Source organism: Opisthocomus hoazin, chromosome 3, assembly GCF_030867145.1.
Source record: "Opisthocomus hoazin isolate bOpiHoa1 chromosome 3, bOpiHoa1.hap1, whole genome shotgun sequence".
Lineage (NCBI taxonomy): Eukaryota > Metazoa > Chordata > Aves > Opisthocomiformes > Opisthocomidae > Opisthocomus > Opisthocomus hoazin.
The window spans coordinates 70623142-70647406 of record NC_134416.1 but is presented as its reverse complement, the minus strand read 5'-3'; the positions used below and the strand labels follow the sequence as shown (position 1 = coordinate 70647406).

General features: G+C 41.9%; 2 protein-coding genes across 3 annotated transcripts in view; one reads left to right on the top strand and one right to left on the bottom strand.

Moving 5' to 3' along the window:
• ERP44 (endoplasmic reticulum protein 44) overlaps positions 1–3383 on the top strand; it is a 57176-nt gene extending 53793 nt beyond the window's left edge. Inside the window, exons 11-12 of the mRNA XM_075416616.1 lie at positions 548–650; positions 2803–3383. Of these exons, the coding sequence (XP_075272731.1) occupies positions 548–650; positions 2803–2904 (205 nt within the window). The 3' untranslated portion in view covers positions 2905–3383. The remainder of the gene's footprint in view (positions 1–547; positions 651–2802) is intronic.
• A 1962-nt stretch (positions 3384–5345) lies between these two features.
• STX17 (syntaxin 17) overlaps positions 5346–24265 on the bottom strand; it is a 35663-nt gene continuing 16743 nt past the window's right edge. For both annotated transcript variants that reach the window (XM_075416617.1, XM_075416618.1), the window contains exons 5-9: positions 16465–16684; positions 11205–11323; positions 11073–11123; positions 8846–8932; positions 5346–8140 (exon numbers count right to left, since the gene is read on the bottom strand). In XM_075416617.1, the coding sequence (XP_075272732.1) occupies positions 7901–8140; positions 8846–8932; positions 11073–11123; positions 11205–11323; positions 16465–16684 (717 nt within the window). In that variant the 3' untranslated portion in view covers positions 5346–7900. The remainder of the gene's footprint in view (positions 8141–8845; positions 8933–11072; positions 11124–11204; positions 11324–16464; positions 16685–24265) is intronic.

Genomic DNA, 24265 nt, shown 5'->3' with positions numbered 1-24265 from the left:
TTTAAGCTTTTTAGTCTATTTGACGTTTGGCAAATAAAATTGGATGCTGTAGTTCAGCACGTTTGCTGTGGGTGACAGTAGGTGATCTCAGATTAGATTTACATTGATGTCCTCTTAGAGCTTATCCCCAGTATATATGCAGTTGCTCAGGCACTAGAGAGCCTTTCAAAGGTGTTTTGTCAATAGTGCTACCCAACTGTCATTTGTATCTGTAAACTGTGCATTTGGAACCTGCTGTTCCCTCTTACATTACGGTTAGTGGGGAGCTGAAGTGAGTATACAATGAAGTTATCGGCTAGTACCACTCTGTGGGAGTTATTGAAAAGATGAAATACTTGCTGTGTTCTCAAGAGACAGTGGAAAGAAAAAGAAACTGGTAGGATACCTTAACAAACCCTTTGGCTCCCTGTCCTCTATTAATCACCTGAAAGTGGACATAGTGTGCCAGATAAACAGAAATTGGCTACTCTAAACAGCGCACTTTAAATCTTCTGTGTTTGGATTTAACTTGTAATAAACGTGGGTGTTTCTGTTGGATTTGTTCCAGAGTTCCAGGCAAACTGAAGCAATTTGTACTAGACTTGCATTCTGGAAAATTGCATAGAGAGTTTCATCATGGCCCTGATCCAACTGATGTAGCACCTGGTCAGGTAAGGTTACAACAAATACATTTAATTTGGCCATGTAATAAAGACCTTTTTTCACTCCTTGTCAGAGCTGTACTTTCTAACGTGCGTGTGCTTTTAACTTCAGTTTCCTGAAGGAGAAACCTGTTTATAGAAGCCTAACGTTGCCACTTCTGCTTGGCTCTTCCTTTAACGTCCTTTGGGTAAAGGCAGGGAGAGCATCAGGGGGAAGTATGGTACCTGTTTGCCTGGCATAAGGGAAGAGTATAAGAATATTCCTTCCCCCCCCCCCCCCCCCCCCCCCCCGCTGAAACAGAAGATCTTGGGGTAGATGCCTGTTCTGAGCTCATGGAGCTGCTCTTACAATCTCATGTGATTTCAGTGCAAAAACTGATGATAATCTTGGATGCGTTATTTCCCAGACGACACGCTATGAGAGGGTGCTTCTAAGGGGAAACATCAGTTGATTGAATGTTTCCTGTATTTACTCCTGTAGTCACCAATCCAAGCAAGGAGGCAGGTTATTAGAGCACCAACAAAAGATTGATAAGCAGTAATAGGGCTTATCACTTTTACTAATGCAGTTAACAAGCGGCATTGATAGTGGTCACAGGCTGCATTTGTCGGTTTGGATTTGTCACCTGTCTGCACCAAGGTTGTCATGCTGTATAATTACATGCCTGGAGGATGTATGTTCTGGGATCTCTTCAGGAACCACAGCTACTAGTTCCTTCTCCAGACAAAACCCAGAAGCACCTCAGTGTTTAGTTTAATCCAAGAGGCAGAAAAGACGGGACATTACCAGCCCCGATTCCCTCTGCTCAGCCCAGTCTTCTAACTGTGTCTTCATCAGCCTTGTGTCTTCTTGATACACCGCTCAGCTCATACGCTTGGTGTCATGCTGAAAAGTGCAAACATAACTGCCTGTCAGTTATTCTCATTACCTCAGGCCCTCTCTGAAGAAATAACTGGTTTTAAACACTTCTTAAGTTACATGTTACCTTGTCTAGGGCTCAGAGAGCCACGCTGGTCGCAGAGAAGACCCAGTGCCCTTGCGTTGGGGTGCCTCAGCCCATCGCAGAGCCCGTGGGTGGGGGACAGAAATGATTTATGGCTACAGGCTCGTTTTTGCTGGTCATCCGTGGGATGTGGTAAGGGTGGCTCTGCGCTAAGCTGTGTGCATGCAGCCTCCTGTTGTCCTGCTCAAAGTTAAAAGATTTAAAAGCATGAAAGCCCTGGAGGGCTTGCCTTGGGCCAGGAGAATGACTGCCTTTCAATGTTGTGATGACTGGCCCTGAAAACACGAGGGCTGAATTGTCTCAGCAGTAATTAGTTTAACTGGTAACTCCCTGTGTTTCTCAGGAATTCACTGAGTAACCAGAACTCGGGTCAACAGGAGGAGGCACAGAAAGCAGGGCTGGAGACCAAGGCGTAGGCCGAGCAGTCGGTCAGCTCGGAGCTAGCCGGGCATGTGTGGCTTCGGGAAGCCTCCTGAGCCCCTGGATCCTGCTGCCTGTTGGGGCACAGGCTCGTTGCCTGGAGCTGAAGGCTTGCTCTTGACTCCATTCTGCCTTGAAAAATGCTCCCAGAACTGGGGACGTTTGCCTGCTCATCTGCACATGGCATCCTGCCATCTCGTGGGAGACCGGTCAGCCTGTGCGGTGGGCGTAGTGGCCTTCGCTGAACGGGAGGCTGCTGTCCCAGGTCACGTGTGTCCCTTGAATTGCACGCTTGGGTTTTGCAGTTTCCGCAAAAAACAAATTCTAAAATGTTTTGGCAGTGGTGTCGCTTCTGCCCTGACGCATCTCAAAAACAAACACACAAACCAGAATACCTTCAAAGCGAGGGGTAGACAGGCTTGAACCAACCTACAGTGCCATGCATCTGAAGTACTTTTAAGTCACTTGTACAGAAACTTGTGTGATGGCCATTACCTTCGAGATGTGCCAACTATAGTAGTATCCTTAACTGACGGTGCTTAATTAATTAGCGTGTGTTTGTGTATTCCACCTACTTGGGACTTACAATATGCCTTCCAAAACAAACCCACCTCAATTTGTGAGAATGCTGAACGTTCGTGCACTCTCATAATTAGTGTTAGAAGTTCATTTAATGGAGGTGATGGATTATTAAAATTAGTCTAACAAGCAATTTTACTGTTTGTTCTGTTTTTCAGCCAATTCAGGATTTAGCAAGCAGCCCACCAGAGAGCTCATTCCAGAAACTGGCACCCAGTGAACATAGGTACACCTTATTGAGGGAAAAAGATGAACTTTAAAAACTTGAAATAATCTTGCAAGCCTTTCAGACAGCAGCATTGACTTCGGTGTGGTGGAAATAGTAAACCTATATTTTCATAATTCTATGTGTATTTTTATTTTGAATAAACTGAAAAATAATTTTTTTCTCCCCAGGCTTGTAAATACATTTGTTTGGTGGGTCATTCTGTACAGCATCTTTCAAACAGTACGTTCCTAATGCTACAGTAAAATAGCAGAGACCCATCCAGACTCTCGATCTAACCTTTTATAATCCAAATGAAGGTATCCGTGCCAGAGACATACTGTTAACTTGCACTATCCCATTAAATAGGGCTTTTGGGTTGTTTTCTGTGTAACCTTGGTAGTATGTGCTTTTTCTTCTTCTTCATGTGAACAGCTATCCTGGTAATCTATTTCTTTGTCACATTTTTCTCCAACTTAAGAGGGTCTTCTATTCTGGATACTTGGGAGGGGAATAAATTAAAGTTTTACAGAATCTTGTGTGGTGCTTTACTGGGTGTAAATGTCTATAGCGATTAAGTCATTCTGACTACTAAAATACCAAGCGAGGAAAGGAAAAGGTTTTTAATGATAATGGTTGTACTTTGAATGAAGGGGCTGCGTTGACCTGCTCCGACGTCCTGGAATTATTGTTGTATTATCCACACAGTTGTGTTAAAAGAATACGAATGTTGGAAACCCTTCGAAGTAGGAGAGGACTAGGAGTGGACTGCCATCTTACTTTCGCCAGTCTTAAATTAATCTCTGGATGTACATGTTATGTCTTTTTTTTTTTTTCTCCTTTGGGTCTCTGCCCTCCTGGCAGACATCCACTGGAAATTTTCTGTTTCTCTTTTTGTCTGGCTTGTGCCTTATTTATTGCATATTCTTTGAGAGCGCTGGGTTCGTGTTTACTTCGGTGAGTGCCCCAGCCCGTGCAGTTCACCGCTCAGGGTTGCTTGCGCCTCTCGGCTAGGTGCCGCCTCCTCGGTTACCAGCGGAAGGCCGACAGGGTCCTATGCAGCTGTGGTGAAAGCGGATCCCAGGAGAGGCTGCTGCCTCCAGCCCCTGCAGCAACAGGGACGGGAGCCTTCTCGGGGGTGATTCCGAGGAGGGAGTTGCTGGTACCAACCACCACCAAGCCGGAGCTAACTGGGCGGGTGCAGAATTGGTAGCTAAGATGAATTGCAAGATGTTGGTGATGGGCATACTTTTTTTGTTAGTTTTGTGAATCTGCATTTCAGCATGCACTGTAAGTGCTTGAAAGCCAGGTCTTCTCCTGTCCCATTCTCCATCTCATGCCAGATGAAGCATTTTTGGTAGTGGACTCACACCACCTTCCAGTTGGAATCCAAAGATGTGAGCAGGGTCTGGTTTTAAGGCTGCCACTTCTTATCTGCAGGTGGTGCTGCAGAACTTCTGGAGTTGTTTGGGCACCTAAAATTCTAGTCAGCTCCTGCATGGTGCCTACAAGTACTTATCTCACTCCTCTGAGGTTCCTGTTTTTCCTTGGGCTTCTTATTTCCAGATGTCTTGCACCCAACAGCAGTTAAACTTCTCTTTCTGGAGAGAGATGCTACCTTGTCGTACACCCAGCAGTCACAGCCAGGCCAGCGGCTGGTGCTTTCAGCCAGAAAGTGAAAGGGGCGAAGCTCCTCGGCCATTCCTTTATCCAAGTTTGCTTCTCTGAGTCAGGACGTGTTCCCAGAGCCTTGGCACCCCAGGTGGACAATTAGATTTAAGAGTTTTATGACAATTATGCACTCGAGTCATTTCAGCTCCTTCTCTGGAGATATTCAAGACCCACCTGGACAAGGTCCTGTGCAGCCTGCTGTAGGTGACCCTGCTTCAGCAGGGGGGTTGGACTAGATGACCCACAGAGGTCCCTTCCAACCCCTACCCCATTCTGTGATTCTGTGTGTCCAATTCAGCCATTGGGGGTTGAACAGCTAAAGTCTAGGTCTGCCTAACATGATGTTGAGCATTGCTTGAACTTTTGAAGTACCTGATGAAACGGGGAATTAGCCTAGAGAAAGCAAGTGTTGGACAAAACGCGAGAAGTGTTTCAAAGAGCCCTTCAGTTCTGATCGTGTACATCAGTGGTTTTAACCAGTCCCGTCAACATTTCTTGGGCTTTCATGGGAAGTTGTCAAATGCTGTTAGTGTCAGGCCCCTATGGAGCAAAACCATTCCAAACTCTCTTAACTGAACCTCAGGAGTCCCTTTCCGAGCTAGCGTATGCGTGTGAATTAGTACGTGCATGCAACATCTTAGGAAGCTGTGTTAATTTCGGTCAATGTAAATATTTCAGTAGCTGAAGCATGTGTTTGGTAACTCAATACAGGATTCTTACATCTTGGTAATACAATTATTTTAATATAGAAAATGTGAGGGATTAATCTTTTAGATGCTAAAAGGAGATAAACCCCAATGTTCTCAATAAATGCTACAACCAGGCTGACGGGCAAAAATTTTTATTTGGTGTGAAAGAATTGTGTATATTTTTACATTTCTTCCGAGTAACGTGCCTAGCACTTTAAATGCTAGTTTGGTTACTGAGATGCCTGTGTTTCTTCACATATGTAAACAACCCATCTATTTTTAAAAAATCATACATTAAATAATAGTCTCCCAAGTCTAGTTGTGTACACAATGTTTTGAAATTGCTTCCTCAAAGATGCAAGGAAGAAGAATAGTTTTTGTGCTAGACATTTAATAAAATGAGCACATACCACACTGAGTTTGTGTAAGCTGTGGCAAGAATTCGGTTTTATGAATTTAGATTGTCCTGGCATAGCCCCGCCCGGGGGGAGAGGGTGGAGGCCGCAGTGTCTCCGATGTGGCTGCTGTCATTTAAATGCACAAGGTTTCAAAGCATACAGGAGGAAAGCAGACACGGCTTTTTAAAATCATACAAAGAATCAACCACAGTTTCTGGTTAAAAATACTTTTTTTTTTCCCTTAGTTTCTTCCTTTAAATGTAGAAATTACCTATTAAAGGAATGAATAGCCCTAGCCTGAAGTTGCTGCAAGCTCATTAAATGTGTTTACATCCAAAGTAGGTGCATCTCGAGAGAAGTGTTTTTTGCCTGACAGGAGCAAATGAGCTGAATTACTTATGTTTTCTACTCCAGCTGATTTTAGATGTAGGCACTGTGGCTTTAACACATGCAGTCTTGATGATGTTTGTGATTCCTTGTGAAAACTATTCTTGCACACGTTGCTTCCCTGAGCCTCAGACCCACTTAAAATGGACACAGTTTCATTAATAGCAGTTTCAATCATATTTTAAAAGTAGTAAGGAAGAACTCTTCAGATAAAAGTGTTTGTGCTGTAGCTAACAGTTGCTTACAGTGTCTCTAGGCACAAAAACCTATCATCTGTCATTAGCAGACAGTTATTTCCAATGATGATATCAAAGTACCGGTTAAGAAAAGAGAGCTCTCTCTCCAGCCTGCTTCCTCCTGCAGCGCTCCCTGCTAGGGAGCCTGACCCCTAAACACTGACTGCAGCGGTCACCTAACAAAACTCAAGCAGAGCTCAGGATGAACTGAACAATTTAAAAACCTTAAAAAGCGGCTTCCCAACCTCAATTTCTGTCCGTCCCCCACCCCGAACAGTAGCAGCAATAGTGTGGGAACTGTCCTGGAAGGATGGAGGTAGGACCATGTGCTGAATGATAGATCATGTGACAACAGTATGATTATGCAACAATAAAAACACGTTAACACTCTCCTATTTAACAATGGCAGTTTCAGAAGCAAAAGGCTTCTTAAGCAGCAAAATAAGGAGGGTAAGAATAACAGGCATGGACTATAAAAAGCTCGCAAAAGCACTGACAGCATCTCACCCCACAGCACATCCCAAAATCTTGCAAAGGCTGAGAAGCCACCCTGGGGTGCGGGTGGGAGCGGCGGTGTCAGACCTGCACAGCGTGCAGGAGCGGTGCAGCCGGCCCACACAAGCACGGCTCGCTGTAAACAGCATCAGGGTGGCTTCTGCAAAACAGTCCCCTCATCTGGGGATGCCGGCTGACGCGGGCACCCTTTCAGGGGCGACACGCTGGCCTCGCCATCCTTCGGCCTGGTGCCTGACGCCACAGATTGCTGCCACACCGCCTTCCAGGGAAGCTCCTGAGCCCTCCCAGCAGAGACAGAGCTGCAAGAGCAGCGTCTCGCCGAAGCCGAGGCGTTGGGCGCAGAATGCCGGAGCTTGGCACCGCAGCCGGCGTGGTGGGCTCGGGACAAGGCAGGTTCCGTGCAGCCACGGAAAATTACTGCTCTCTGGCAGCAGTCCTGCAGGGTTGCTGCTTTGACTGTTTCATTCTTAACTACACTTTGAACAAGATGAGGAGTTTACAAATTAAAAAAACAAAGTACCAGAAAAAGGGTAAAAAGCTGCTTATGCTGCTGAGCTGATCTGGCTGATGGAGGCAGATGTGGGATGGACCCAACTGGTTTTTTCCCGCCTTGCTCAGCCAACATTTTAAACTTTTTCCTATGGCAACCAGTGCTTCCCTGTGCGTTACTGAACAGGCGTAGTCAGGCATGTCTCAGGGGTATACACAGGAGGAGTCCAGATAAACGAAAGTAAATGTAAAGTATTATGAAAGATAGATGGAGCTTACTTCCTTTTCTTTGGTGCTCTATAATGAAAGCCCCAGCTTCTGGGTGGCGTTCATGGGAAAGCACAAGGGTTTCCCAAATGTCCCTCTCTCTACTGTCTGCAAGAGACTTTGTGCAAATTTGGCATGAAGCATCTGTCGCCCATCATTACAGCTGTGCACGTAGCGCACCTAAGAATTTTATAATTAAAAGTTATCCATATAATTTTCAAAGAACTGATGTCACCACATCTGAAAAGAGAAATTCTGACATTACTGTTTCGTCCCTCCCAATTAACAGTAATGTCAAAATTCACATGCCCTCAGCCTTGTATTTAAAGCATAAGGCTGCAAGTCTGTCATTAGCACGGCTACTACGCTTTTGTTCCAAGTCATAATGAATCTATACTTCAGCTGGATTTTTTGGCACTTTGTCGAGAAAGCTCTGGACAGCTGGAAGAGACCTGCCCCATCAGTTTTTGTTTTCTTCTTTGTATCAATTTTCCACCTGTGAAACCCAAAATCCCACCACCAAGTGCAGCTGCAATTCCTGCCACTTTGAAGCCTGCAAGGAGACCAATGGGACCCCCCACCACTCCACCAATGACTGCACCTGCCACGGGCAGAGCTGCCAGCTTGTATTTTGCAGCCTGTAAAGGGGGGAAAAAAAAAATAGTTAGAATACTTGCCTGTGGCGATGTGCATTTCCCCCTCATTGCTCTTGGCAATGACTTGAATGCTCAGTGATAAATGAACTTTACAAATGGGTATTTAAAAAAAGATGAATTACTATCCCACATATGTATGACAGAATGTACCAAAAACAACTCAAAATTGAGCTCTCTCACGTACGCAGTTGTGAACCAGGTCCTTTTCCATGGTTCTGCCTGATGCTATTTATTACCTGGTCTTCATCATTAAATCAAATGAGAAACTGAGAAAATGCTCAGACTTTTCAGTAACACGCCTGAATCTAGGTTTTTGGGTTATTAGCAACTACCACTGGCACCTCCACAGAACAGGACTGCAGCTGCATCTTATCATCAGCCTGCTGTTGTACGCTGCCTTGATTCTTGTGAGCCAATCACTGAATGTGCTCATCTTTGCAGGTAAACCAAAGTAGCAGCGGAACAGCATAAAAAGAGGCAAAATTCGTATTTCCTAGTAGCCTGGATGTGATAGAAAATTACAAGAGAGATTGATTTTTTTTTTCCCTGCTACCTGTGGGTCATTTCTTCCTTATTTCCTTAATTGCTGGCTCCCTCAGCATTAAAGACGGCAGATCAATGGGGTTAATACAGAGGGCTGCTGGGAGGCAGAGTACCATTGATTCGCCAGCGGGAGCAGATCCCTACCTTCCCCAAGTTTTTGGTTCCCTCTTCAACATTCGCAGCAGCACTGTTGACATGGTCTTCAATCCTGTCAATCTTCTCCTGCTGGGACTAGATGCAAAGGAATTATGAGTGAGGTAACCCGCTGGGAAGCAGCAGTGAGCCAATACACACCATTTTAATGCCTGTAATCAGGGTCCCACAGCCGCTTTCATCTGCTCCACACTGCAGCTGTGCAGCCTTATTGGTGGTTCATTAATAGCATCTGATAAACTGTGATGAAACTACAAACTTACTTTAAAAAAATCTTAACTATTAAGTAATAATATGGTGTGGGTATCATACAATGTGCTGCTGCAGTTGGAGAAAACAACCCAAAACATGTGATTTCTAAATCTTTCCTGTGAACAGATGAACTCGCACTCCAGAGGGAAAAACAATCCAAACTAGCCTTTTTGTTTCCTGCTGAGTTGCACGTTCAGAAAAAAAATTCTATAAAGAGCATTTATATCAGTACCAACTCCAAAATACAAAGCTGCACCAAGACATCTAAATAGAAGTGTTTAATTATGACATTATAAAACACTGACTTAACTTTACAAATAGAGTAGTGACAGTACTGAAAATATACTTGCTGTTGCTCTGTTATTTTACTGTTTAATTTTACAAAAACGTTCCGTCCTCTCTCCAAATGCAGTCAGATTCCCCTGCAGTCTCTCTCGGAGAACGCACTGGAGCAGGAGATAAAGGGGTTTGTGGGTTGGTTTGTTCTTATTTTAATCTCAGCGGTACCCAGGCTGTTTCATGTCACAAAATAATGAGATGGCAGCTTAAAATAAAAGGCATTCCTCTTTCTCATCGAGAAACTGCCGAATCCACCAGCTCTGGTATCTTTATCTGCTATCCAATCCACGCACTTTAGCTGCTTGCTGTTATATCTAATGATGATTATGTGTAAAATCCAGCAAGTTCCGGGAACAGGAACTCCTCTTTTTAGCTAAAGCTGCTAACATTTAGGCTACTGAATAAAAATTTTTGCAGTCCCTTTCCAGCCTAATGTATCTTAGTCTTTTTGTGTGTGTGTGAAGCAGCACATATTCAGCAGAAAGGATAAAAGCTCTTTTATCTACCCCAGCTAACCCAACAACAAGGAGATTGAAGAACTCTACTAGGAGATGAGTATTGTGGGCTTAAATTCCCTGTGGCGCAGGAAGAACTGAACATTGGGAACTAACTAAGTGTGGACGATGAAGACACACAACCTTTTGGCAGCCACATTTGTGAGAGCAGAGAAAAGGCATGACAAAGGCGAGGGAAACCTCAGATTTTTCTAGTACTCCTGATTAAGCGAGAAGAAAGTCCCTGAGAAACACCCACCCTGTGCAGTGAAGGCTATCGTCACCATTATGATTAGAAATTGTAAACATCAGTGGGACTGGGGTAGAAATCTGTGGTCAACACTGCAGAGCTTCTGCTGAGGTCCAGCTTGTGGCCAAGAGCACCGGCAGCCGGGCTGGGAGTAGGCAATCTTTAAGGTCCCTTCTAACCCAAACCATTCTGTGATTCTATGAACAGCAGTAGTTGCCCGGGAGACAAGAACTTCGGAGCAATTACCAGCACCAGTGCTGAAATAGCAAACTGTGAGCTCCTCAACAGGCTCTCTTGACAGAGCCTGAATCAGCTGGAGAGCCACAAAGATACTGGGAGCAATGAGTCACTGATGCGGGGAGCGAAGAGCTGTTAGTTCTCTAACCAGGCGGGGCAGCTGAGGAGTTAAGCTGATGCTTTTGAACATTCCTCCCTGCTGCGACTTGAAAATCAAAAGAAAACCTTTCACCTCACTGCTAGACAATCTGATGTAATCATTATATGCATCACCTATGACTTTGGAAAGGATCTAGCGTACAGGCCCTGAAACTCTAGGTGTATTTACCGTAGGTCCCAGTAGCAAAGGCAGCACCTCCGTGCAGGCATCTCAGCTCACTGTGAGGAAACTGCTCTGCCTGTGCTGGCGTCTTCCTGAAGTTCCTAACAGCGACTAGGATTTTGTAGTCCTGAATGTTGGACTGAATAAATTCAGGTAATATTATTCTGCTATTCTGTCACTTTGATTCAGTGATAGTAGCTCAGCCTGAGTTCAGACCACAGGCAGCAGTATTGCTCGTCTTTCCTCCCCCCAGCTAGGAGCTACCCCTTCGCCCTCTCTTTGTACAAACCTCTACCTAGGACAGAGTGCAGAGTTCATACTTACACTCACTAAGAGAGAGAAATCAGTCACCAACTGGCTAAGCTGAATCAAGTCCTGCAATAAAAAACAATGTTATTTTGTAACAGTTGCCAAAAACAAGAGCACCAATGTGGCAGTAAGGGAGTTTCAACATACCTCTTCTAAGGTTTCCCAGGACTCAGCTGCGTTTTCCTCCTGAGGTATCTGGGGAAGGCAGGAGTAGATCTGGATTAAGCTCTGGGAGCCGTCCTTCACTTCCGTGTTGTGTAAAGTTTCTGAATGAGAAACGTGACGTTTATAAATAAATGCACTGGATCAGAACACAGGTCATGTGCAAAGTTTCTCACTCTTAATGTTTCTCGAGGATAAGCTGATATTTAACCTAACTCAAGCCAAGCAACAGCCCCGAAAGGATCGTATAGGGAAAAGTCTTACAGCACTAGACAGTTTCTTAAAAGGAAGTTATTACCAAAGAAATGGATTAATTTCTATCAGCACCCTTTCACAATCAGTTCTGAGAATTATATTAGATTATGCTCCTGAATTCAAAGTCAGTTAATTAATTTTGTATCAACCGAGCTAAGAAAACTGAGCCTGGGACAAAACCTTTTCATTTACGTGCAACACCTAACAACAGCGCTCTTCCAAAACCAAACAGTTATTCATTTTATGATTGATTATCATGCTGCCGGCTTGATGTTCAGCCACTGAGGGCTAAAAGAAGCCAGAGGGAAAAGCTTTCCAAACAAAAGCAGTGAAAACCTAGTAGCATCCTGCCCAGCGCTCAGTGCTGGACGCGGCTGGGCAACGGGACCATAAGGACAGCAAATGTTTGCAGCTCAGTAGTGTAAAGGAGACATTCTCAAGTATCTTCCTTTCCAAATCACCTGGACTGAACGCAGAAAGCATTAGGACAAAGTACGGTGGAAAAAATGGGGAATAAGAGAAGCTAGGTGGCATGGGGGAGAGCAGAAGAGCCCAGTCTTGAGCCGCTACAGATAGAATGGACACGTGCGTAATTATGGACAAGGAATTATCTGGTAATAAAGAATAAGAAGAAGTTTGGCTTGTCATAGCAAGGATTAAGGAATAGCTTGAGAGTACGAAAGGCAGACTGGAGGGTGTATGTATGTGAACAGACTGCAAAGATCACGTTAAATTAGACAACTTCCATTTCTGAAGGAAGATGGCTACTTTAGTAGGACACTGACGTTTCCTTCCCTGGGAGGGCAGTATCAAGAGAAAGCTTAACACGGGGAATACTGGCTAGCTATGTCTCATACTATTAAAGTGTAAATACTGCATTAAAATCTTCTTTAGAAACAATGAATGTACCAAGGTACTATAATAATATTATATAACTGTTACTACAACAAACAATGGAAAACAAATAAAATTAATCATATTCAGTAAAAAGTCAGTGCATGTGTACTCATGGAATTAATTTAAGATAAAATAAAACTGATACATTTTTGTAACATTTGTCCATTTCTCAACATTTTTATCCCAGTATCTCAAAATACATTAAGGACCTAATCTTCCTGCTCTCAGATCAACAGAAGTCTAACACAGCGAAGCCGATACTCAGCTGTAATTACTAAGTAAGCAGAGTAGCAGAGTAACAGGGATGCAGTAAGGGATTTGGGGTTTTATTTTGGGCTTGGTTTTCCTTCTTTCTGCCCCTTTTCCTTTAAGAATCCAGACATGGAAGGCACTTCACCTTCTACAATCATCATCTTTTCTTCCAGAACATATTTTTGATCTATAGCATCAGATTATTTAATGTTACATACTCAGTGCTGAAATATGCCTTTTCCCTTTTCAGTATAATTAATCATGTATCCAAATGTGTCCATTTTTGAGTAAACCAATTCTGCTACATATTCTGACATTTAACATTGGGTTTGAGTATTTTATTGCATTTCAGTCCTTCACAATCTTATTTCAAAATCAAGTTTACTCTGCCAAGAAAAGTGTGCTCTTCCCTCATCAGCCACATGCATGCTAAGTTGGTTGAAATTAAAATATTCATAATTCGAAAGCAAAAAAAAAAGCTAACTAAGCAAAACTGCCTCCTCACAAATTATGTTCCCTGTTCTGGTCTGTCCTTAACAATCTATGCTGACCTACTGTAGACAACATACATGAATGATACTGAAGTTTTGCACGACACACATTCAAGACAACTTAAAAGTAGGCTTACACTGCTTTCATATTCTAATAACTAAAAATCGGTGCAAAAAATCCCTCAAGAAAATTCTTTACTCACTTCAAAACACTAAAGAATAAGAAGGGTAAGAGAAGGTGAAGTCACATTTGGCATGAAAGTATGAGTAAAAATTCATATTCACTAGTTCATGTTTTATCAAGTCTAACCATTTTTAATAGAACTGAGAATGGAAGTGGCTCCACCGGTTCACTTACAGCATCTCCACAGAAATGCAGTAACACAAAACATCTCTGCAGATTTCATAGAGCAGCTTTGCACCTCATTACACTCAAGATAAAAATCCAGTGCTCCAGAAGATTCAGTACATTGGTTAGAAGATACTAGTAATTTTAAGAGCAGTCTCACCTTTTGTTAATATTTGTTCAAAATGCAATTAAATTCGATTTCTATTGGACCTGAGGCAAGGATAGCGAAGGGGGGAAGGGACCACATCATTTCACTGACATGCCTTCTAAACGCGCAATTTGAATTTGTAAACTCCTTCCTTCTCTACCAGATGGGAAGCAACATGCTACAAAGAATGGGCAGACTGAAGCTCCTGTGATTAAAATCAGCAGCCAAGATTTGCTTTCAGGACTGCAGCCTCTATGAACAAAAGAATAGGCAATATATTGCAACTGTGTTAGCAATTCAACAGAGCTGCTTTCACTGTCAGGCAAACTTGAAAAAAAAAACTGTTTAATTGTATTTAGTTGTCTGCCTGTCAGTATGTTTCACTTTACATGTGGTGAATTATTTCCTGTATTCTTGAGCAGCCTTGCAGGAGCGTATCATTCCTGCAATATTTTTCTGTTCTTCTCATCCCAATCTTTCTGATCAATTTCTTCTCTTTCTGAAGAGCATTTATGCTCAATGTCCTCCATACTTAAAAGGTATTTCAGATTAAAAAAGCAGTCCTGTTCTTTGAAATGAAACTCTAGTTCCCATTTAATACCCATGTAACTCTTAGAAAAGCAATAAGCCAAGACAAGGCTGTTCCAATGAAATACCAGAATGTATTGAAGACAACTGCAGAAAGTTAGCAAAAGAAGAGATATTTTAAATTTAATTGTGATCGTAACAGAGAAGAGCTCACAAAGAGCCTGTAAGTAATGGCTAATATGGTTGAGGGGGGGATCACTGAATACCAGAGTTCACTATTCTAAAACTCAAAGACTGAAGACAATGAGCTCTGCCCAAAAGAGTTATTAACACATTTGGCAGATTAATAGAAACTATGGGGAAGAAGTTCCTAAAAGATGAAGAACTGCAGAAGAGCTGGCAGACACTAATAAAACAGTCTATACTATACTATAGTGTATATACATATATACTAATATATATGAAATATATACTATATAATATATATATACACACTAAAATAGTCTATACTATATTACACTAATAAAACAGGCTATACTGAAGATGAAAGAAAATTTTCCTGATGCAGAGGAAAATGTTTATTGATTCAGCAAGAGCTCTTCAATGCCCTGGATATCAAGAATTTAACACACAATTAAAATGAGTACAAGCAATAATACAAGCCTGGAAAGTTGCTATCATAAGGACTAGGACACAAATAAATTGCAACTACCAAGGGGCACAAATGGTAGCAAGAAAGTTTCTGTGAATGCTTTTCAAGTTAGGGGAGGACAAAATAAGTACAAGCGCATTGCCAGGTAAAGAAAGAAAATAACAGCTGAGCCAGAGGGTCCCAGAGGACTGCAAGAGAACAGACTTAGTTATTATCTTATTTTTTTGGAGGGGAAGGACAATGAAGCAAATAACCAGACTGTGAAACCCACAAAGAGTATTAGGACAAACTACTGAACAATCAACTACAAGATGCTGAAGGTGTTCAGAAAGTCAAGACGCGTACATCAGAAGCCAATTCAGTCTTTTTTATTGGCCTGGTAAGAAGACAGAATTTTTTATGATGAGCGTGGTGAGACACTGGAACAAGTTGCCCAAAGAAGTTGTGGATGCCCCCTCCCTGGAAGTGTTCAAGGCCAGGATGGATGGGGCTTTGAGCAGCCTGGTCTAGTGGAAGGTGTCCAAGCCCATGGCAGGGGGGTTGGACTAGATGGTCTTCAAAGGTCCCTTCCAACCCAAACCATTCTGTGGTTCTATATTCAATATATCTTGACATTCATAAGGCTTTCTGATACTACTGCAAATTACATTCCCAAAAGCAAGCCCAGTCTTCTAAATTTACTTCTCTTTTCTCCCTGTTTGACCATTAGACTTGCTGGCTTGTTAATCACACTTGAAAGAATTCTTGTAGTTCTCTATATAGCAACAAGAAGGATCATGAAATCACATTTGATGGCAGGTCCTTCTACAATGCCATTAACTGAGAATACTCTTTCGATTTTAGACACATGAAATTTCAAAACAATTTTAAACAATACTGCTACTGCAGCAATCAAACTAATTACTATTATGTGGAAGAATTTAATCCTGATGCAACCAACTTTCTCACAGATCATTAGAAGAGAACACTAGCTGGTACCAGGGCATAATGAGGGCTTCTCCTGAACACAGAACGTTAGGAATGCAAGACATTTTCCAGAGAAAGGAGGGATAAACAGCAAACATGTCTGACTCATAGCACGTTACAGTGTGTTTTCAAAATCTTTTATTTAAATGGATTTATACTGTTTTCTGCTTTCTTGTCAGTTACCGAGACAAAATGCTACAGGAAGAGATATTCTCCTTTATATAGAGACTCACTCCTCTTTTCCGGGTATTTCAGCAGTGGCACATTATACTGTCTGTCATATAAGAACTGTTTTCTTCTTGATGTTGCAAGTGCTAATTCAATGAAAAGGGCCTAAATTATTACTCGCACACAATCAAGTGATTTGCAGGGGCAAGCGAAAGAAGTCAAGCTACTGCAAAACATGAATGTAAGCGTTCTTCTTGTATGAAGAGTCTTCTGTTTCAAGATCCAAGGCTACAGGATCTCTTTCATGGAAGGCCACAACCATCTCATCTCTTAAGATACTTCAACTAGAGCATTCTCCACTTCTGAAAACTCAGTCACGGGTCATGAGAAAAGTGTGGTGTAGGGAAAGAAACTCCACTTCTTGATTAACAAATATTCTTCAACTGAAATCTCATTTGTTTACTTGTTACTCTGGTCAGAAAATGCGGACTGCATACAACAATACAGATATCAGAGATATAGAAATGAAATTCTGCTACCTCCTCCTACAGTTGCAGATCTGGTTAAAGAGGCATCCTCCTGTCCTTCGAGCTGCTTTTTAAGCTCTTCTGCAGATTCAGAATGGAGCTGCAGGAAGTCTTTTATGGCAAATGAAGCTTCCTCTTTAACTGGATTTATCATTCTCTGCAGAACTGGGATGTCTTCCTGTCGGACTCGCAAGCAGAGTTTCTCCATCTCCCTCATATTGGCTCGGAGTTGCTGTAACAGTTTTAAGAGTTATTTTGTAGCTTACTACATAAGAGCACCAGACACTTTTTTTGTTTGGGAAGCAATTTTCATCCTGATTATCTTTAAATAATCATTAAAAGTGCCATTTCTAAGTTTTAATAACCCATGACAAGAAAAACCCTCAGAAGTCCCAGCGTTCAAGCAATCCCTATGTTCTAGATCACCTCTCCACTACATACACTTTCGTTTCCGGATTGCACCATTTGACCACAGCTGGTTCGCCCATCAGAGGCACCCGAAACTGCTGTAAAAGCCGGTGAATCCTCCCCTTGAACCCACCCTGGGGGGCTATTTTGTGACCCAGTGCTATTGCCTGGTCTTTTTGCACTGTTCCTGTAGAAGAGTCACCCCACTTCCAGAGGGACCTGGACAAGCTTGAGAAGTGTGCCTGTGTGAACCTCATGAGGTTCAACAAGGCCAAGTGCAAGGTCCTGCACCTGGGTCGGAGCAACCCCCGCTGTCAATACAGGCTGGGGGATGAAGGGATTGGAAGCAGCCCTGAGGAGAAGGACTTGGGGGTGCTGGTAGATGAAAAGCTCGACATGAGCCAACAATGTGCGCTCGCAGCCCAGAAGGCCAACTGTACCCTGGGCTGCATCAAAAGAAGCGTGGCCAGCAGGTCAAGGGAGGTGATTCTGCCCCTCTGCTCTGCTCTGGTGAGATCCCACCTGGAGTCCTGCATCCTCCAGGAGGAGGTCCAGAGGAGGGCCACAAAAATGATCAGAGGGATGGAACTCCTCTCTTATGAGGCCAGGCTGAGAGAGTTGGGGCTGTTCAGCCTGGAAAAGAGAAGGCTCCAGGGAGACCTGATTGCAGCCTTTCAATACCTGAAGTGGGGCTATAGGAAAGATGGGGAACATATTTTCAGCAGGGCTTGTTGTGATAGGACAAGGAGCAATGGCTTTAAACTAAGGGAGGGTAGATTTAGAGTAGATACAAGGAAGGAATTTTTTACTATGAGGGTGGTGAAACACTGGCACAGGTTGCCCAGAGAGGTGGTAGATGCCCCATTCCTGGAAACATTCAAGGCCAGGTTGGACAGGGCTCTGAGCAACCTAGTCTGATTGAAGATGTCCATGCTCACTGCAGGGGGTTGGGCTAGGTGACCTCTAAAGGTCCCTTCTGACCCAAAGCATTCTATGATTCTATGATAAAAAACACAGCGCTCTGCAGAGAAGGGCCCAGTCCTCACTGAAAGTAGCTCAACCTCGAGATGAACTCTTCAGAGTCAGTGACCCATCTCCTGCTCCTCCTTGGGGGGATGATGCCAGTCCCGCAGCGGGCAGCGATACCCAGCTGCCCACAGAGGAAGGCTCTGGTGCCTCCGAGCGCTTCTCACTCAGAGCTGCCGCTGCCGCAGAACCAGCTCGCTGAGCCTGCTGCAGTTTTAATATTTGCTTGTGTTTGTTGAGTTCACTCCGTTCCCTATCTATAAAAAAATTAATCAGGGGCTGTAGCTGCCAGCACAACAGTGCAGCGAGGCATCAGCGGGACACGCTGCTGAGTCTTTCTGGACATGGCCTGCTTTCCCTGCGGGAAACTAAGCTCTCTGCCCTAGGAGCGTGAGAACCACAAATCGAGGAAGAGATGGTACCTATTACCTTCTCCGGAGGACTAATTTATCCATAGTACCAGCCAACCGCGAAACAAGGGAGAAATATTTTTGAAGCCATCCCCCTCAATATTTTTTTTCTTGCTGTCAATTTCATACTTTCTCCACTTTTTCAAGTAAAGAAGTCAGTTTGTTTTATTTTGGGTTTCAATTAAGGTATTTAACTAATCAATTCGCTATGTAATTACTCAAGTTATTTTGGTGTCTGTGATCAGTTTAGGCCTTTGCCAAAATATTTACACAGGTTGCAACAAATTAAAATAATAGCCAAATAAAGTAATTGATTGCTTCTCAAAGTTTGGTGGTGTTTTTATTTTTTTTTCTAATAACTGATTGTGGCGATTATAGCACTTCAGGATACAATCATTCACAACCCCCAACTACCCCAAAACTACCATTTTCACTTTGTAAAGATAAATTCAGGAACAAAGGAGAAGGATTACTCTCTTTTTTTCAGTATTTATATATATATTTGCCTTTCTTCTGAAAAAAGCATTTGTTTGATTGGAATATCATATATAATAAATATAGAAATATTTCTTTAGTTACAAAAGTTTTGAGAAGATATAAACTATTCACAACTAGCAAGAAGAGTCTGTGTGCAGCCATCTCCTGTGAGATAAACTTCTGTCTACAGCAAAAATAGAGGGGTTTTCTTATTGCCTAGGCTTTTAAAATCTGAAAATGCACCCAACTGTTCTTTTTCTACAAATGAAAAGAGAAAATTTGTAGTTTAAATTATACCACTCATTGTTTTAGGACAGACTTTTTATCTAACTATAAAAAAGTAAGACTGTAATAAAAATAACATTAATTGCATTATGTAATTAGGTGATATAATAAATTATATTATCTATTGCACTATTTACCAGTTCTTTCGAATATTCTTCTCACAGAAAAACAAGAGAATGGATTAACACCGGCTAGTGGTTAGAAAAATACGGGTTTTCTTCAGTAATACAAACCAGGTATAGGTAATGCCTTAGAAAGGCAATATTGCTCACCTGGAAAAGCAGGAACTAGATGAAACTTATTTTATTTATATACGCTAGTAGAACTAATTTAAAATATATGAAAAAATAGTAGAAATATAATTAGAGAAGAAGGACATTAATTCAATAAAAAACTGAAGTAACACTGCACTTGCCATATTAGGCAAGCAAAGAAAGAACTATTATTTCGTAAAAATAATTTGTCAAATTACTAAGCGTATGTTCTGTTGTATGCTTAAAATAAAAGGACGACTCGTCAATTTAGGCTGCATTATTTAAGGCTAACCCCAAGTAAAAACACTGAATAACAATTTAAAAAAAGGGAGACAAAAAATAATTTTGTGAGATACTGAGTTGAATTAGAGACAGCTACTCAATAATTTTCCTCATACATTTCTCATCTCAAACCACCTTGCTACCAGTTAAACAGAAGCTGAATGGATTCAGTCTAGCAAGAAAGCTCAGCCCCGCTGCGAGGAGACACGTCTTAGGAGCTCACCAGGCTGCGACATGATAAATGTTATGGATATGCAAATGACTGTGACTTCTTTTCATAATCATTTTAATTGGATAGAGTTCAATTTCTGGGTCGAGCATAAAAGTGTATCACCTTCTTTCCAACTGTTTCCACTTTTAAAACCAAGCTCACTCAATGAGGAAAGTAATACAAAATCCTGCTTTCATTTACAGGAACTCCTGGTTTAAAACTCACCAAATTCAGCCCAAAAGACACAGAATTTTTCTTCCTAATATTTGAAACTTTGGCCTGTTAACTTCCAAAAACAATTAACAGTCTTGGTTTCAAACAGCTTTCTCACAAAAACTGTAGGAAAGTAAAGCTGGCAAAAACCTTGGGCAGTCATCCCTTCTGAGCATGATCTGTGGTCGCTGTTTTATCTCTGACCGTTGTCTATCTAATCCAGTCTTAAAAGGACTTCTTACGAAGAGCTACAACCTCCTTGATATTATATTGCAAGAATTCATTATCCTAATTGCTACAGTATTTTCCTCATGTCTAACAGAAATTTCTCTTGCCCTGGTTTAAACCAGGTGTTTCTAACCCGCTCTGTTCAAAACAGAGAAAGACAAAGACAAGCCCCGTCCTCTTTGCAGCCATCTTCTCCATGTTTGCAAACAGTCAGCACGTCACTGTCAGGTGTTGTTTGCGCAAAATAACTAATTTGTCAGTCTTTCCAAATAAGTCTCGTTTGCTCAATTTCTGACCATTTTTACTGCTCTCCCTGAATACTCCCTAATCAGTCTGTAGCTTCCCTAAAAGTGTGGTGCCCAAGCTGCACTAATTATTCTACCTGGCACCCTGACCAAAGCGACTTTATGAAAGACCACACTGACTGCTCTCCTGTTTACATCCCCCCCTACATTATTTGGCTTTTCTGTGTCACTGCCACAGTACTGGCTCACTTTTACTCTGTGTCCCTCAAGTCCTCTTCTGCAGAAGGCCTGCCCCAATAGCTTCCCATGCTGGATCTATACAACCAACAATTGTCTCCATCCAAAAACACACTCATTTTTCAGGTCTTTTCTCAACATTATGAATTCTAATCCTATCCTCTCCACCAGAATCCCTTAGTCTCTCTCAGCTTTATGCTGTTTGCATATTTTTTCTATATAATGAAAATAATTACAGAATCAGAGAATCATAGAACCATTAAGGTTGGAAAAGACCTCCAAGATCATCAAGTCCAGCCGTCACCTCAACGCCACCATGTCTGCTAAACCACATCCTGAAGTGCCACATCTACAAGTGTTTTGAACACCTCCAGGGATGGGGACTCCACCGCTTCCCTGGGCAGCCTGTTCCAATGCCTGACCACTCTCTCAGTAACGAAATCTTTCCTAATATCCAATCTAAACCTCCCCTGACGCAACTTGAGGCCGTTTCCTCTTTTCCAAATGTTACATAGCTATTATATAGTGGTTTCATCCCTAGGTCTCAAAGGACTTTATCTGAGTAAGGTTCACTGTTCTTCTTGAATGGATGCAGAACGGAGGTAGGGACACAAAGTCTGAGCCTAATTTTTCTAAAGCATCCACAAATTTGGAGGTAGGTCTGGGAGATCCAACAAGATGGTGGATTCACTATATTATATGAACAAATATAATGGATTTTTTTCAGAAAAGTAAATGAGAAGTGGCATGGTTTTCACAAGTACTGTGAAAAATCTATTGACTCTATCAACACATCCAAAATGGGAAGAAACAGAGAAGTCATACATAATGAAGTTGCACTGTTTTTCCATTCTGTTCAAAATCTTTACAAACACATTCAATAAAAAAAAAGAATAAATTACAAATTTATGTGAGAAAGTAAAATACAAAAAGAGACAAATGAGCCAAAGGAGGGTTTCAGTGAAAGTTGTCTTTTTTAAATCACTGTTGCTGAAAATGACTGTACGCATCTGCCCACTAAGCTTACCTTATTACCCAGCACACAATTTTCAATAAGTGAAGGAATTATCATAGGTATTTGAGTTTTAGAATTATCTTTAAAACCACAAAGTATCTTCCCATGTTCTGCTCCCCCTAAGTGGTTTACGAACAGGAGTTCCTCTACAGATGTCTTGGACATGAGAAAAGCGATATACTCCCTAAGGAATTCAGAAGTCTTAACAGGAATTTTCAGAAAACCAATAAACCTTATTTACAGAAAAGAGTAAAAATTCTTCATTTTTTTTCAGTATTTGTTTTTCAGAGCAGTAATTTTTCATCACTAATGGTGACAGCTGAATTTTCAAACCTGATGAAAAACACATGCTGTATTTCCATGGGCTTACTGTAGGCCGCCTTAAAATATCATCATCACTCCACGCTCAAATACTTAACACTCGGGAACACCACCACCAGTGTTATACCAGCAAAACCTGCCTCTTCTGTGCAACCAACTTCATTACAATTGAGAAAAAGCAGTGGATGACAACAAGGAAGGAAATAATGAACTTCCTGTTCAACAGCAGGCAAACGCATGCAGCAACCCCCAGTACCGTGCCCATGGCAGGGACCTGGGCTACCCTGCCATGGCACGCTGTTGATTAGGGACACGTAACAGCAGAAGGAAAAGAGGTAGTAACAAGAGCGTAAGGACACCTCAGTGCTTCAGTGCTGACTCAGCGTGAGGCCCCTGGGCACCAGGATAAACACCAGGTCCGCATGGCTCCACCTTGTACGAATGTCAATGGGCTGAGATGGCACCAAAACCCTTGAAAAGGCAGCAGTGACTTGAGCTGTAGCATTATTTCCATCTAACATATCTCTACCAGCTACAGAAATAACCTGAAGTTCTGTCTAAGGCCCCCAGAAACAGCTACCTGAAAATCGCAGTGTAAGCATCCGCTTCAGCCCCGCAGCCTTGGCAAGGCCGATGTTCCCTGAGCGCTCAGGAACTCCCGCACGTCACTTACTCTGTCCCCATCAGCCTACACCAGCTAACTGAATCATGGTGGTCATGCCATTATTATACTTAATCTCTGCCACCATCATTCTCTTTCTCGTCTTCTTGGTTGTATTATCATTAAATGTAATGTCACATACATTTTCTGATAGTTTACACTTCAGACTCTTTATGTTGAAATAGTACATGGCTGACACAGGATCTGTCTTGTCCAGCGCATCAGTCCCTTTTTCTCTTTATCTCCTGTCTTCTGTGCATTAATGACCGTCAACTCTCCCTTCATTCTGCATGTTGTTGTTTTAATTGAAGAAGTAAACAGTGCCTCCAAACAAACCCACCACCTTAAACTCTCTCGAACATAAATATGATTTTTAAGAAAATATTGCAGTAGCTTAGCTGTGCAAATGTAATCTTACCCTCACCTGTCTTCTCTGGACTTTGTTCAAAACAATGTAATAAAGGATATATGTGACAAATTTCTTGGCATAGGTCAAAGAAAATCAGAGTTTAAGGATATATTTACCCTACAGATGCCACGGGCTGCAATAGTCAGCTGGTTTTACATGACCCTGCACGGATACCACAAACAATCTCCTGCAGCAATACAGACACTCATCTACCCTGCTTCTCATGCTCTCCTAGCACATAGTGTAGTACTCCAGAAAGACATTTAATCTGAAGACTGCATAATTTTAAAGATGGTACAGAAGACATGAGCCATACAACTAAGCTTTGGAGATTTATGCAAAAGAGAGCTGACTGAAAACCATCTTTTACTTGTAAACCATTTCCAGTTGAAATGGAAATCATAAAAATGAAGAAGAAAAAAAAATAGATTAACATCTTTCAAGTAGCTTTCCATATTAGAGCAACACAGTGGAGAGACTACGTCTGCCTAGGTATGTTTTGCAGAACAAAATCTCTTTTTGTGGGCTGAATATAGACTAAAGCCAGATAATTCATCAACAGTATTTTTTCTTTTTTTGTTCAATGCTTTATATCCTCTCTAGTAACTGCAGCATTTTTCTGCCTCTCGTTATGATCAAGGCAGTCCTTAGGTGTTACAACAAAATACTGCCATTCCATTGACAGTAACTTAAATCTTGCGATAATTAACTGTGTGGTACAGTCAGCATATATGTGAGTAAAGCCTAGCAAAACCACATATTTATTCAGGCCCTCATACTTTAGTCCACAGATCATACCTAAAAATTAAAATCTACAAGAGCACATTCATGAAAACTAATACACAGCATACAAGAGCTTTTTTCTCAGTATTTTTGAATGCCCTGTACGAAGATTTCCCCAGTTTCTTCACTTTCCTTTTTAGAAGATTTTTTATGTGGTATCCAGTCACCAGAAAGAAGAGGTATATGTTATGCTCATCTATACTTCTATTCTAATTTTGACCATCATCAAAAGTACAACAGAAGTAATTATTCTGGGTAAACTGAAAATTCAGAAAAATGGCTAATTATGTGCACATGGATTAAATGCAGAGTGGCTGTGCATATAATTGTCTAAAACCTGTGGCGGAT